This window comes from Monopterus albus, unplaced genomic scaffold (assembly GCF_001952655.1).
Source record: "Monopterus albus unplaced genomic scaffold, M_albus_1.0 scaffold40.1, whole genome shotgun sequence".
Taxonomy (NCBI): Eukaryota; Metazoa; Chordata; class Actinopteri; order Synbranchiformes; family Synbranchidae; genus Monopterus; species Monopterus albus.
This window is the reverse complement of record NW_018127920.1, coordinates 2,708,941-2,722,988: the sequence shown is the minus strand read 5'-3', so window position 1 is coordinate 2,722,988 and position 14,048 is coordinate 2,708,941. Positions and strand designations below refer to the sequence as shown.

Here is a 14,048-nt window from a genome sequence, read left to right as displayed (position 1 = left end):
TGAGAAAATTCGCAAATCTGGACTTTCAATCAAGACATTTTTGACAGTCTGGACATTTTTGTCCAGAAGGATCTTCTTTATTGAAAACATTTGTTTTAATATTGGATTTGAACGGTAAAAGGGTTTGTAATACATACCAGCTGACAAATGGATTTCGTGTACAAGTAAAGGTAAGACCATAAACTTTTATTATTTCTAGTTAGAAATAAGCTAAACCGGAATAAATTTTAACCTCAAATTAAATATGGGTCACGTTTGTGTGAAGAATGCTGATATGAGATATAAAACATAACGCATTGTCTGTTAACAGACAATTTGTTAACGGTTCATTTGTTTTTGTAAATCTGACTGTAAAAGAGTCATTGCCTCACCAGCTGTCAACCTCACCGCACGTCACTGGCCTTAGCATGATCAGTAAAAATAAAAGCTTCAAATTCTACATCACCTATATCATAAGCAAAAAACAGTAAAGGAGTACACAGAATAGAGCTGAAACCTTCAGTTCATTAATTCATTTTTCAATTAACAGAAAACTATTTTGGCAAACAATAAATCAAGCAGATTTAAGCCTGTCTTTTCATATATATCAGGAAACTGTTACTGCTTGTTTTGTTGAAGCAACAGTTGTTTGAACAGTTGCCTTGGGTTCTGACATGATCTAATGTTTGAATTTTCAAAATGATTCATTTATAAAATAACTGGCACGCTGATCGATAATGAAATAATTATTAGTTGCAGCCCTAGCACAGAGAGACACAGCTGTCTGACAAGAGTCGAGACAGTTGAGTCAGTACCAGGCGATGGAAAAGGGGCAAAACATTACTCACTGTCACCAGAAGGTTTACTATGGCAACATAACCGCTAGGTAAAGACAGAGAAATTGTAAAGGAGATTTTATAATGTGGCGACATAGTCCTCATGGCACATCTAACCACTTCATGTCATTGTGAACTCTGTGGTGTCTGTCAGACAGGGTTTAATCCCATCTCAGGAGAATGAATCAACGAAAGTGGGCAACTGGGAGGCTGCTTGCCTCAGGGAATGACATTTCAGCCCTGCCCCTGCCACCGCCAGCTCTTTGACTGGACAAAGTCACAGCACTAGCTTCTTTAATGGAATGATTTAACATGAGAGCTGGTGTGAGGGCAAGATGCAGAAGGGCTAACAAAATCAAAGACAACTCTGTGGGGTTCTGCTTAACCTGCAGCACTGGGGAGGGACCCTATCCCACATTAACCAAAAAATACAATAATACTTCATATTCAAAATGTTGTGGAGTGAATCAGGGCAACAACATCACTATTGCCACATATTTACAACTCATAGTTAAACATTTGTTATTGTCACTGAAAGTTTTTTTGGCACCAAAATGTTGACATTCAAGAAAACATGGAAAAAGAGAAACAACTGGAAGAATTAGTACTTATTATTAAATAGTAATTGCTATTACTAGACTGCAGCTGAAAACAACCAAACCACCATGTTTCGTTGAGCTGCTTTGCCAATTGTAGAGTTGTTTGTCTGACAGAGAGACATCAAAAACATTTCAAAATGTCTCTGCAATATGTGTCAATGAGCTAAGAAAAAGCATCACTGTGGCTGCAGTTTACCATCTTTTCTAGCATATGAGATATGAAGAGCTGTGCAGGAAGAAATAGAAAGCAGTCATGTGAAAACTTACCAAACGCTCTGACATCGGTGTTTTGTCTAAGGCTGGAAGGTGTTGTTCCAAAGCCAGCACAATGCAGTTTGCTATGATGGTGGCCAGGATCATGTACTCAAATGGAGTAAAGAGTATTAAGGAACTCACAGGGTACTAAACATACAAGCACAAACTGCACCATGAAGCCAACACATACAAACAGAGAACATGAAAAACACTGAAAAGCAAAAACATGTTCAAGTCTTAAGAACTTCTACTGGGATAAACCTGCATCTGATTTGTTGCTTGGTGTTTGTTTGGTGCTGTAGCTTTCTTACAAACAATTAGTGACGTGTAAGTCGCTGTAGTAGTTTACAGTCACAGTTTGATTGATGTCCGGTTGCGCACATGATCTACAACTGTAAATATGTTCATTTCTGTATACAGTAAGGAGTGGTAAAGACTGGAAGTGTCAGATTCTAGTCAAAAACTAAGCAGCAGAGGTTATGATATCCTGACTTTTAGTGACTGGTGTGGGTCAAACAGAAACACAAGATCCTACATTTCCATAGCACAACTCAGTAGCATCTTTCATTCAACATCCACCCACACAAGGACTCAGCCTGCCTCTGTGATGCTGACTTCTTTCAAAACCCAGAGCCTCACTGTATAGAATTCCTGTTACATTTTTAAGTCAAATGTTGATGCTATCAACAGGGTTTTTTTCCAGACTATGCAAAGTTCCCTCCACACACACACACACACACACACATCAATATAAAACTACTTTCACATGCTAAGTAGTATGTCTGAAGATTTTGTGGAGTGTCCCTTTAACCCCAGTGTCCACAAACAAGTTATTTGACTATTTGTATTTAGCCTCCAGTGCACTCCTCAGTACACAGACATTCACACATCTTCTCTTTTCCTGTCAGACAAAAATACATTAATCATCATTCTGCCACAGTCAAAGGTCTATTGGAACCCTCATCACGATGCCACACTTCAGCTGCACTAAGTGGAGAGTTTCTGCTTATTTCAGGAAATTATACTCAGATTTGTACAGGTTATTGGGTATCTCTCCTCCCTGCAGTGCACTGCTGGAGTGTCATTACAGCTACCACTCCAACATTCCCTCAGGACTATTCCAGCTCCACATCCTCTGGAGAGGAACAGGGAGTCGGCCACTGGGCCTCCAGCTGTTCGGGGCCACATTGGCTCATCCTGCAGCATTGCCATAATTGCTCTACATCAGGATAAAGGGCTCAATAATACACTGCGACATCAAAGCATGATAAATCTTTGCTCAGCACCAGGGGTAACCAACCAGTGATTTAAGTAATGGAGGCTGTTACACAACTTCATGTAAATTAATTGCAAGACCTTTAACCATCACTAACATATTAGATGGTTTACCACTGACTATACCTTTAAAAGTACCCAAATCTACACCAGTGAGATTATTTTCTTGGTGAGTGAATATACGAAACTCAACAGGTGGCATCCAGGCTCACATAATCAATCATTCACTGCAAACTCTATCAATTAAAAATGCACCAGCAGCTATTTTGAAACCTGCATCCTGCAGCATTTTACTGCCAAGGCTTGTTTGTTTGGTGTCACACCCATGCAGGCTGCCACCGCCTTGATGCTGAGGCCAGCCTGCTGTTTGCTGGGTGTTCAGCACCCTGGACAGCACTATCTGCACACTGCAGCCGTCACAGCGGAATGTGAGACAAGGCTGTTATCATAAAGCCTATAAATCTTCCTTGCCTTGATGTGTTCTATATCCTCACCTAACTCATGAATTCAGTCTTAGGACAGAATGCACAATGACTGTTTTGACCAAGAGTTTCTCTCCATCTGCCCAAAACAGCAACAGATTTCTTCCTGGAGCTCTAATTCCTTTTCAAGTGAGAGTCTAAGAAAATAAGATACCTTGACAGAGAAGACCTGGTGTAAAACAAATGTAAGAAGTTCAGTAAAACACCAGTCAAAACATCAAGCAACATGTTATGCACGCAGCCTTCCCAAAGGCTCTACCTTTTGTTTGTTACCAGTTCTAAAAACTGAGACCAAATACGTGGGGCAAATGACAACTCCTCTAGAAATGTGCCTTTTTAAGACTCGCTTGCTTGTTAACAGTAAAAACCAACACACATGAAAAATGGTATTAAACCCTTTTTTGAAATAAGACCTGACAGGATATTTATGCTACAAAAAATCGACTGAGGAGCTCCCAGTTGTGATAAGCTGCCGCCCTTCCCTACTAGTTAAGGCGGAGGAAACAGGAAACCTAACTGTGGAGTTTGTCCATTTTAATGATATAATTTTTAGTGATATATTTTTTGTATCCTGTATATATGTAGAATTAAAAGGTGCAAAGTTACATTTTCGGTTAGATACATTGTATCATATCATGGATAGGCTATATATCCTGTGCATGGAGACTTAAATGGACATAAGTGTCGGCGGAGTTTGGCGTGGTGATGTCGGTACGGGACAGAACTGCATGTCTGAGGGTATAGGACAGGACAGTAAGGATATGGCCATTCGGTGATCTTTTTGGCATATTTCCGTATGACATTATCCTCACTGAAGATGAACAGGGAGCGGTTAACGGTGAGGCAGTTTTGTTTGACCGGAATGGGGTTGTAAATAGCCATGGTCCTAGCTCTCTGGGCCATCGTCTGCTTGTACATCCTCTGCACCCCCGGAGGGCCCGGCTGCCGGCTGGCCCCTCTGGCCGGGCCCGTGGGACAGCTGCCTCCATAGCGGCTGGACAGTTCGTCTTCAAAACGAGGCATTCTGGGATAGCACAGATCTCGCTGGAGAAACCAAAACTGACACCAGAAAAGAAATGGAGAAGAAGCATCACAACACACACTGTCGTCCCGTCCTCCAGGTCCTTTAGGTGAGTGTGTCGTCCACAAACAGAAGAGTCAAACATTCACAACAAAACAGGGAGAGTGAGGCTATGTTTCATCAGCAGCAGTCTGTTATCTCCTCGTCCTTGCTGCTTCCCACGCTGTCATTTTCCCCGACACGGAATTGTTGCTCGAAGTTTAGATGATCAGACTCCATGATGCATCATTTTTCAGAGGTGTTCTTCCTCCGGCTGACTGCCCCGGTCCTCGGAGGGAACAGAAATATTCTGGCGTCAACGCTACAAGTCCATGCCACTGAATGCGCCTTCTACTAAAATCCTTGTTTAAAAGAAATAAAGAGGGGGAAAAAATCAGTTTAACACAAAAATATATCGTGAACAGTCACAATGTGGAGTCAAGATACTTCCTCCAGAAAACGTCCGCAAACAACATCATTTCTGTTCCTTAAAAATTCGTTTCCATTGTGAGTTCAACGCTGAATGATTGTACTTTGAACCGCCTCGCCCCACGGCTCGGGTGACAAAATCACGCCACCTTCAATTTAATCGTAAGTCGACGAGAAATCACGGTTGAGCAGGTTGTTTCCGTGAACTCGTTGAGTGCATGCAGAATCACCACTGCTTCTCAGCCACAGACCCACGTGACCGAGAAGACGCCAGCCAGTGGCCCCACCTGGTCCGGCCCTGTTCCCATAGCAACAGGGAGGAGAGGGAGAGCGCGAGCCAGAAGTTATACGCAATAAATACACTTCCGTAAGTATTTCCAAAATACATCCATGCTAACGAAGCTCCCTAATAGTTAAAACTGGGAAAGTGCGTATACTGAATCAAAAGGTATGGATATGTTGATAGAACAAAGGAACTGCAATATAACCTAGTGTATATCGGGTGGGTGCCCAGCGTACAGTAAACACTAATGTTAACACAAAATAAAAATAAGTAATCCACTTAATGAATAATGTGTTACATTTTGAACCATACAATACAATGAAATATTTGTATTAATTACAAGTTAAGATAGGCTATACAATTACAACAGGCATGTTATTTTGAGATGTTTCGAGTTACAGGTTACAATCAAATCCAACAAATGTAATGTAAATATCAATGTAGCTAAATGCAAAGGGACAGGAGCCTCATCCTTACCAAAAATAAAAATTAACATAAACTACAGACATACATCTTATTTTTTGACATAAAAGTTACAAAACTGATATTGTATCTATGTATTCTTTGAAAATATGACTATGTGGTTGGGTTAATCTGAAACTAGGTAGTGTAACATTTCAAACTATCAACACCATTAAAAGTATGTTTCTGGTTTGTGTAATCAATGTATCTTGTGCTCAGTGCATCATGCCTGTGACCTCGTGATGCATTTTGACAGTCAGGTCACTGTTGTGAATTCATATTCAAGCACTTTGTATTTGCAATTTCTTGAAGTTGTAACTTTTTAAAGCATATTCTCAAAGACAAAATAAACACAACATATTTTATATATGACTTGACTTATACAAGAGTTTATAAAAACACATTTTTGTGTACAACTTAAATTTTATCCATAACCATAAAATAATACACATGCATATTATTGCAAGCTGTCTTACCTCATAGTATTCTAGCACACAAGGGTATTTCCCTTCCCTCAAAATGGCAATGACAAAGTATGGTTTTTTAAATTTGGAACACCAACTGTGAGCCAGGCCTTCTCACCAAACATCAGCATTAGATCTCACTAATGCTCTTGTGTCTGAATGGCTATGCAAAGAAAGAAGCTCTACCTCTACTTTCTCTTGTCAACTAATGTTCACCAGTAAAAAACTACACAAAGAGATGTTTTAAAAAGTATTTAATTGCTAATTAGACATGTAGTAAAAAACATTTTCACAGAAAAGATCAAACTACCAGAAACTACTTTATCTCACTAATTCACAAATATAATAATTTGCAGTATTAAAAGAAGAAGTTATGTATGTTAAAATCATCTGTTAGAATTTTTATAAAATTGTTGTCTCTTTAAAGCTAGTTGCACTGACTCTCACATGGTTTTTCTGGCTGGTTGCAAGCTACAGTGTTCTTCATAGATATAGAAAAGTTAGCCTTCTTAGGTGTAAAATAAGTTACGCCCTGTATTCTGGGATGACAGATTTTAATAGTGTTTATCTTTCATTTGCTGCAATAAACTATGAATGTGAATACCAGAAAATCCCCTTGCATTTACCTAAACAAAGAATCACTTACATGGCATCTGGCTCAGAATACACTGCTTCTGATATTAGAGAGGGAAAACCAAGAGAATGTGTCCAGGCAGAGAGGGGGATCAGTTGTCATCAGTGAGTTTCTATCTACTAGCAGCTGAGAAGCGACACTTGAGAGAACCACACTGGCAGCTGAAGTACTTGCTCTTCACCCTCCAGTAGTGATCGCCATAGTCAAACCTGGTGAGGAAGAGACCCCAGTCTATCATATTATCTAATTTTATAACAATTTTAATTTAAACTTCTCTACTGAACATGGCTGAGGTTGTTTTTCCACCACTCACCCTATCTGGTCTCCAGCTTTGATGGGCCTACTGGAGAAGAAGGATATCCTAGGGAAGCGGAGATCCTGGTGCATGGTGAACACCTTCACAGCCAGCAGGTTGGGCTCACACAGATGGTTAATGAAGCGGCCGATGTTGCCAAAGAGTCTCGCATCAATACAGTGTACATCTCCTACCTGCAAAAGATGATGACCATAAACAGTCAGAGTCAGATGTTCTCTCTGGCTTCCCTTACCTATTGAGATATTGATAAAACATGACAGGAACCACAAGTGCAATATAAGCTAGTGCACAGTATATCAGGGGAGTGCCCATTGTCTACTAAACATTAATGCTAGGTAGGATGTTTGTCAAAAATTAAAAAGTAAAAACAAGTAAACATTTGTTAAAATAATTCTTGTTGGAAATGTTAAATCCTTTTAGTGACAATAGCTGATTAGAATTGGCATACAATTACAACATAAGTCTATTGTAATGTTACAAGTTATAGGGTAAAATCAAATCAAACAAATGTAATATAGATTTCAATAATGTAAACATACCTAGGGACAGTAAAAAGCCCACATTACCTTTATTTAATTATTCTGAAACAAATTTCAGATATATATTTATGTTTTGACATAAAAAGAAACCATTACAAAACTGAGGAATTCAAAATTTTGTCAGTGATTTTGAGTTAGGACTTTTGTTTTCTCTGGAAAGATGATGACTGGTTGAGTTAAAGTGAATCTGTAAATTCATCTAAAAATAAGTGTAAGTGTAACATTTAAAAACTTAAAGCCAAGTAAAAGTATGTCTTTTGTATTTCATGAATCAATGGCTGATTGGTGCAGCTAAAATAAAGACATTTGGTCTGTGGTTGTGTGAAATCTCTATAATGAAAGAGCAGTGCAGACATAAGGGTCTGCATTTGTATTTGCCAATCTAATGTTTCTGCAAAAATAAGTAGTAAAGCAGGATGTTCCTTTAACTTCCAGTGAGTGCAACCATATTAGTTGTATTACTAAGACTTGTCCTGATTCCCTTCCTGATTTGTAGCCTCTGCAGTAGTTTTCATCCGGGTGAAGGCTCATCTGAGCAGGGAGGATGGGAACAATGGGAAAAACGTAGAGCAATTATGCAGACTTCTTTTGTCCCCAGCAGAGCATGTGAGCAGACTTTTTTGTGTTATATTCCTTGTTACACAGGCCTAACTGTAATTTGAAATAAATCATTTCTACAATATATTGAAAAAAGTTGTCATTGTTCTTTAGTTCTTTGAGATGTAAGGCTGCGGTTTAAGCTAAAAGTGAAAAGCATGCAGATTATTTCCATTTTTTGGAGCTGGTGGGTGTGATTTGAGAGGAGTGGGCTGCAGTCTGGTGAACAACTCCAAAAGCAAGGAGCGGAAATTCCCACCGCTCCACTCTACTCATATGCTCTGGTCCCCATTATTGTTGCTGGCTGATGAAATGTTTCTAACTTCCAATAGTGGAGCCTACCATAGACAGTTTCAGAACCACTGACCTAATGCATGTTGCATTGTAATGCATCCTCACACTTCCCTGAATGGGAATAAAGAGGCAGAATGAAGAAATAAACTGTTTGGGTTTTAACAGTTTTCTTCAAGATGCTTCAAAAGCTATTGAGGAGTCAAACCTGAGATATGATTCAGGCTAGTGCAGCTTCCTATAATCAACAAACTTGTCATCAGAAGACCCACTACAGTCTGTAAAACCATGAAGAAAGCTGCTGACAGGAAGGGAGACTGCATCACATACTGATCAGTGGGTGGATGAGCAACTCTGCAGCTCCACCTCTTGACCTAACATGACAGTACATGCACTCTGGGTGAATGGAGATCCCAATACATGTTTATACATATTAGATGTTTGAGTTAACCTAGTTTTTGTTACATGCTTACCATCTATGGATGAGCGTGTTCTGTGTTTGTTACATTTATATAGTATGGCTCCGTGTACTGGCTTGCTCTCTATCTGTTTTCTCTTGCCTCTGAAGGCATGATGTGAATAAAGAAAAGCATCACACAATTTTGGCCTGTTACTATGCTGCACTGAGCCATAATTAAAGAGAAACAGCTCAACTGCATTCTGACTTACGAACATAACAATGATTCACCCTGTGTAGGAAATCACTCCTATCTGGCCAACAAATCTTAAAGCACTCAAATCTACATTTAGGACTGGTAATAAAAGTGTTTACCAAGTATTTTGTCAGCCGATTAGAAAATTATTCTTCTCTGAGGTCCAGCCGACCTGAGCACCAATCAGTCAGCAGTTGTCAGAAGCTGATGTGTGATGACACTGAGCTGATTCAAAGATCACTGACAAGTTATTTTTGTGCCTCAAGTTGTATGGGTACAGTTTGTGCCTATGATTTTTTGTAAAGGGAAAATATAGCTTTGCAACAGTGATGACTGTGTTACAACCAACTTTTTTCATAGTCCAAAGCTGCTTTCACAGCAGCTCAGCAAGATCATATGTATCAGGATCCTCTGTGAGAGTGGATGAAAACATTTATATTGAACATAGTCACAGTATATCTGCTTGGCTGGATGTGATCTGCTTAATTCTCATGACCAGTGCACACAAGGTTTTCAGTATTAATGCTGCATGTGCAGTACTGCACAATCCATGTGTCCAGTGTGACACAGACAGTACAGATATTGCAAAATGATGTGGTTTGATAGGCCTAAGAGGATAAATTCATTCATTCTAATTTCTAATGATTGTGCTACTATCTACAGTCATGGCCAAAAATATTGGCTCTCCTGCATTCTGTAAGATAACACACAGCTTTTCTCAGAAAATGGCTGCAATTACAAAGTTTTTGGTATTCTCATGTTTCTTTTGTTTGCATTGGAACAACACAAAAAAGCCAAATCTGATCCATTCCACAAAGAAATCCAAACATAGACTGGACAGAATTATTGACACCCTCAACTTAATACTTGGTAGCACACCCTCTGGACAAAATAACTGAAATCAATCTCTTCCTGTAACCACCAGTGAGTTTCTTCCATGTCTCTACTGGAATTCTGGACCACTCTTCTTTTGCCAACTGCTTCAGTTCTCTCAGATTTGAAGGCTTCCTTCTCTCAGTTGCTGTTATGAGATCTCTCCACAGGAACTCTGGGATTTAGATCTGGACTCACTGCTGGTCACTTCAGAACTCTCCAGCTCTTTGTCTGAAACCATTTCTCGTGCTTTTTGAAATCTGCTTTGGGTCATTGTCCTGCTGTAAGACCCATGACCTCTGATGGAGACCCAGCTTTCTGACACTGGGCCCTATATTGTGTCCCAGAATTCACTGGTAGTCTTCAGGTTTCATAATGTCATACACACAGTCAAGACATCCAGAGCCTGAAGCAGCAAAACAACCCTAAAACATCAGTGAACCTCGACCGTGTTTGACTGTAGGGACCGTGTTCTTTTCTTTGAAGGCCTCATTTTCTGAAAACAGTCGAATGATGTGCTCGACCAAAAAAGCTCTGCTTTAGTCTCATCTGTCCACAGGACATTCTCCCAGAAGGACTGTGGCTTCCTCAGGTAAGTTTTAACAAACTCCACTCTGGCTTTTTTATGTTCCTGTGTCAGCAGTGGGGGCCCCTGGGTCTCCGACCATAGTGTGCCTTGTCATTCAGATGGTGACAGATAGTGCGAGCTGACACTGTTGCACCCTGCAATCTGTTTTTCTCTTTCATCCACATCCAGGGAGATTAGCTACAGAGCCATGGGCTGTAAACTTCTTGACAGTGGTGCACACAGTGGACACAGGAACAGCCAGATCTCTGGAGATGGACTTAGAGCCTTCAGACTGTCCAGGCTTTTCCACTATTGTGCTTCTCAAATCCTCAGACAATTCTTTGCTCTTCCTTCTTTTCTCCATGCTCAGCGTCAACCACATGACAAAGGTTGAGTCAACTTTTCTCCATTTTAACTGGCTGCAAATGTGATTTCTATATTACCAGCACTTGTTGGTTGCTACAGGTGAGTTTCATTGCAAATTAAAGGAGCACACAGAACTTGTATCAGATTTGGCTTTTTCCTCAGCTTTTTTGTGTTGTTCCAACAACCTTCTGAGAGAAGTGGTGTGTTATCTGACAGAAATGCAGAGGTGCCAATATTTCTGGCTATGAATGTAAATGTCATATTCATAAATATGATGGGATCCACATATAATCCATGTATGAATGTTGTCATTTTTACAGCACCTTTTTTTTGTTTACAAATATAACCTTTTTAGTTACCTTAGTTATATGCCCATAAAACCTACGCAAAAGTAAGTTAGTTTTCTTAAATTTGCAATGTCACACTCACTATCAGTTGTGTTCTTGCAGTGTAAGATGCTTTGTAAATAAGTGTTAGTTTAACTTTAAGTGAGATTCCTATGACTGATTCTGAGATTACACTAAATAGGAGCCCTGGTGTCAGTATGATCACTGGTGACGAACCAAGATCTAAAGTAGCATGAACTAAGCATTCTGTCTGCAGAAAGCTCGACTGTCTCGTCGACTTTTTTTCCAGTCACCTCCTAAAATGGCCAAGTTAGCAAACATTTGTGTTGCGTGAAACTGTGGCTCAAGACCAACATGTATGGTTTCATAGAGCAGCTTTAAAACTTCATGCCAAATAATTCAATCACCTTATTGTCAAGGGTAAAAAGGAAAAAATCGTTCTCCCTTTTGTCAGCCTCAGCATCTGTGATGATCTCTCCGACATATCTGTGGAAGCAACAAAGGGAAAGAACTCAGCACAGTGTCTGTTCAATATTTCATGCTGTAGAACACTGATTTCAGTGGTTTCTCATAAGAGAGCCTGTCCTTACTCGCAAATGAATGTTCCTTGAGGGATATCCTGCAAGGCCCTCACTCCCCAGCCCATCTTCTGTGTCCTGAAGAGCTGCAGCCGGACTCTGAAACAAACAACAAGGCAATTGTCTCATTCAGCAGCACACTTCAGAGGAGCATTAAAACAAGATTACAGAGATTTTATTGAAGAAAACTGTTTCAAGAGAGAAAAACTACTTAATCCTTTTCCTGGAAAAGAAAACCGATTTAGCTCTCAGTGGCCTGATATAATATCACTACAAAGCACGTAATTTAGGCTGCCATTAAAAGATGTTTTTTATATGTTACACTTTGCAACACTCAGCGATGCACCCCTGCATGCTTCAGGTGCACACAGTCAGAGGGATTAAGTTTTTTGGTTTGAGCGGAGAAGGAAAGACACACAAAGAACTTTGGTACTGCTAGCTGTACTGAAAATGGCAAATAAGCAAGAGTGAAACTGTAAATTGGTCTGGGCCTATTTTGATTTGACACAACAGGAAGAATGACAGGAACATGTGCCAAACATGCCAGGCTAAGACAGAGACCATGAAGCAAGACTACAATTCCTTCGAACATTTAAAAACAAAAAGCCCAGCATAACTAAACCCATAGGGATCATCCGTTTTGATAATTAAATGTTCTGTTGTAGTGAAACATGGCATTATTTCGTGTACGTAGCCCACAGTCAAGGCAAGTCCACGGACACTGCAAAGCCCATCTGTAAGAGAGGTTTCAAATCTACACAAACTAAGGGAGAACAACACATCCAACTTGGCAAAGCGCCTCACCAAAAAAGCAATTAGCAGCATAGATTAATTTTATTGTGCATTAAAATAATAAAGATAAATGGCTAACTAAGTCTGGCACTTCATGGTGATGAAGCTCAAGCCAAGGATTAGACTGCACACTACAGTAATGTGCTACATGAGGCTGAATACACCATGGTGGAGGTCTGCACTCTACTGAGCACATTTTCTAGTTTTATATTTAGTCAAATTAGTTTTAAAAATGACAGTTAATAAGAGCAGGCTCTCTCAAAATTAAGTTACATTAAGCTGAAAATTGAATTATTAAGGTATAAGCAGCAGTGACACGTGAAGGTGAAGAGATGTGCGACTGCTGATTTTAATTAGTTCTTCCAGTCCTGGTTGGATATTGAAGTGTATGAACGCACCATTATAAAAATAATACAACTGTTTTCACATCTTCCACTCCCTTACCCTGGCAGTGTCAAAACATATATATAGTCTCTATATTATTCAGGCTTTGTCAGAATTCTTAGTTTTAATTAAGCTCATGTTCTGCCGTTTGTTATTCTATTATTTTTCCTAATGTTTTAGGTTTTTGTCGTGGTATCGTTTCAGTATCGAGATATTAAAGGCAGGTATCATATCAAAGTCATAATTTTGGTCTTGTGGCGATGCTATTCCCTAATTGTTCTGCCTTACTGGCAGCCATGTCCTGTGTATGCACACTGTCACCTGATGCATGCTGTCACCTCCTTGCTCCCTTGAGAGGAGCCATCTTTTTCTGTTTCTTTTCTGGTAGTGACCCTCAACAGAGCCAGTTAGCTTTACTGTCTGTTATATTTCATTTGCAGCTCAGTGAGCAACAGACAGGAATCAGTGATGTGACACACAGGGCACTGGAGTAAGAGCTAATCAGTTTATTTATCAGGATGCAACAACTATTGTGTGGTTGTCACTAACTTTTGCAACAACAACAAAAACATAGTAATAACCTCAGGGTGACAACAAAACAACACAGACTTCAATATGTGGTTACTGTTTCCTAAAAGTAAACCAACATTTACAAACCAGGTGCGAAAATAAAAGTCCACCCTTCCTACTTCCACAATCATTGACAGTATTCTGCAGCCAGGTCTTCCTAATCAAATTCACAGGATTAGTCACTCATTAAGAAAGGTGACTGTCTCAATAAAAGCAGAAATTTTGGCAGTTTGGTGGAGTATTGAGGTGTGTGCCTACATCATGTCAAGAAAAAAGGACATTAGCCATCCATCCATCCATCCATCCATCCATTTTCCTCCGCTTATCCGGGACCGGGTCGCGGGGGCAGCAGTCTAAGTAAAGATGCCCAGACTTCCCTCTCTCCAGACACTTCCTCCAGCTCCTCCGGAGGAATG

The 14,048-nt window shown here is 39.9% G+C and overlaps 2 protein-coding genes across 4 annotated transcripts in view; both read right to left on the bottom strand.

Moving 5' to 3' along the window:
• Positions 1-5,273, bottom strand: part of LOC109959615 (voltage-dependent P/Q-type calcium channel subunit alpha-1A-like) — a 6,636-nt gene extending 1,363 nt beyond the window's left edge. The window contains exons 1-2 of the mRNA XM_020599130.1: positions 4,190-5,273; positions 1,682-1,787 (exon numbers count right to left, since the gene is read on the bottom strand). Coding sequence (XP_020454786.1) covers positions 1,682-1,787; positions 4,190-4,449 — 366 coding nt within the window. The 5' untranslated portion in view covers positions 4,450-5,273. The remainder of the gene's footprint in view (positions 1-1,681; positions 1,788-4,189) is intronic.
• Positions 5,274-6,163: 890 nt separating this feature from the next.
• ehmt1a (euchromatic histone-lysine N-methyltransferase 1a) overlaps positions 6,164-14,048 on the bottom strand; it is a 30,943-nt gene continuing 23,058 nt past the window's right edge. For all 3 annotated transcript variants that reach the window (XM_020599201.1, XM_020599200.1, XM_020599202.1), the window contains 4 exons: positions 11,899-11,985; positions 11,716-11,794; positions 7,072-7,247; positions 6,164-6,967 (listed from right to left, as the gene is read on the bottom strand). In XM_020599201.1, the coding sequence (XP_020454857.1) occupies positions 6,871-6,967; positions 7,072-7,247; positions 11,716-11,794; positions 11,899-11,985 (439 nt within the window). In that variant the 3' untranslated portion in view covers positions 6,164-6,870. The remainder of the gene's footprint in view (positions 6,968-7,071; positions 7,248-11,715; positions 11,795-11,898; positions 11,986-14,048) is intronic.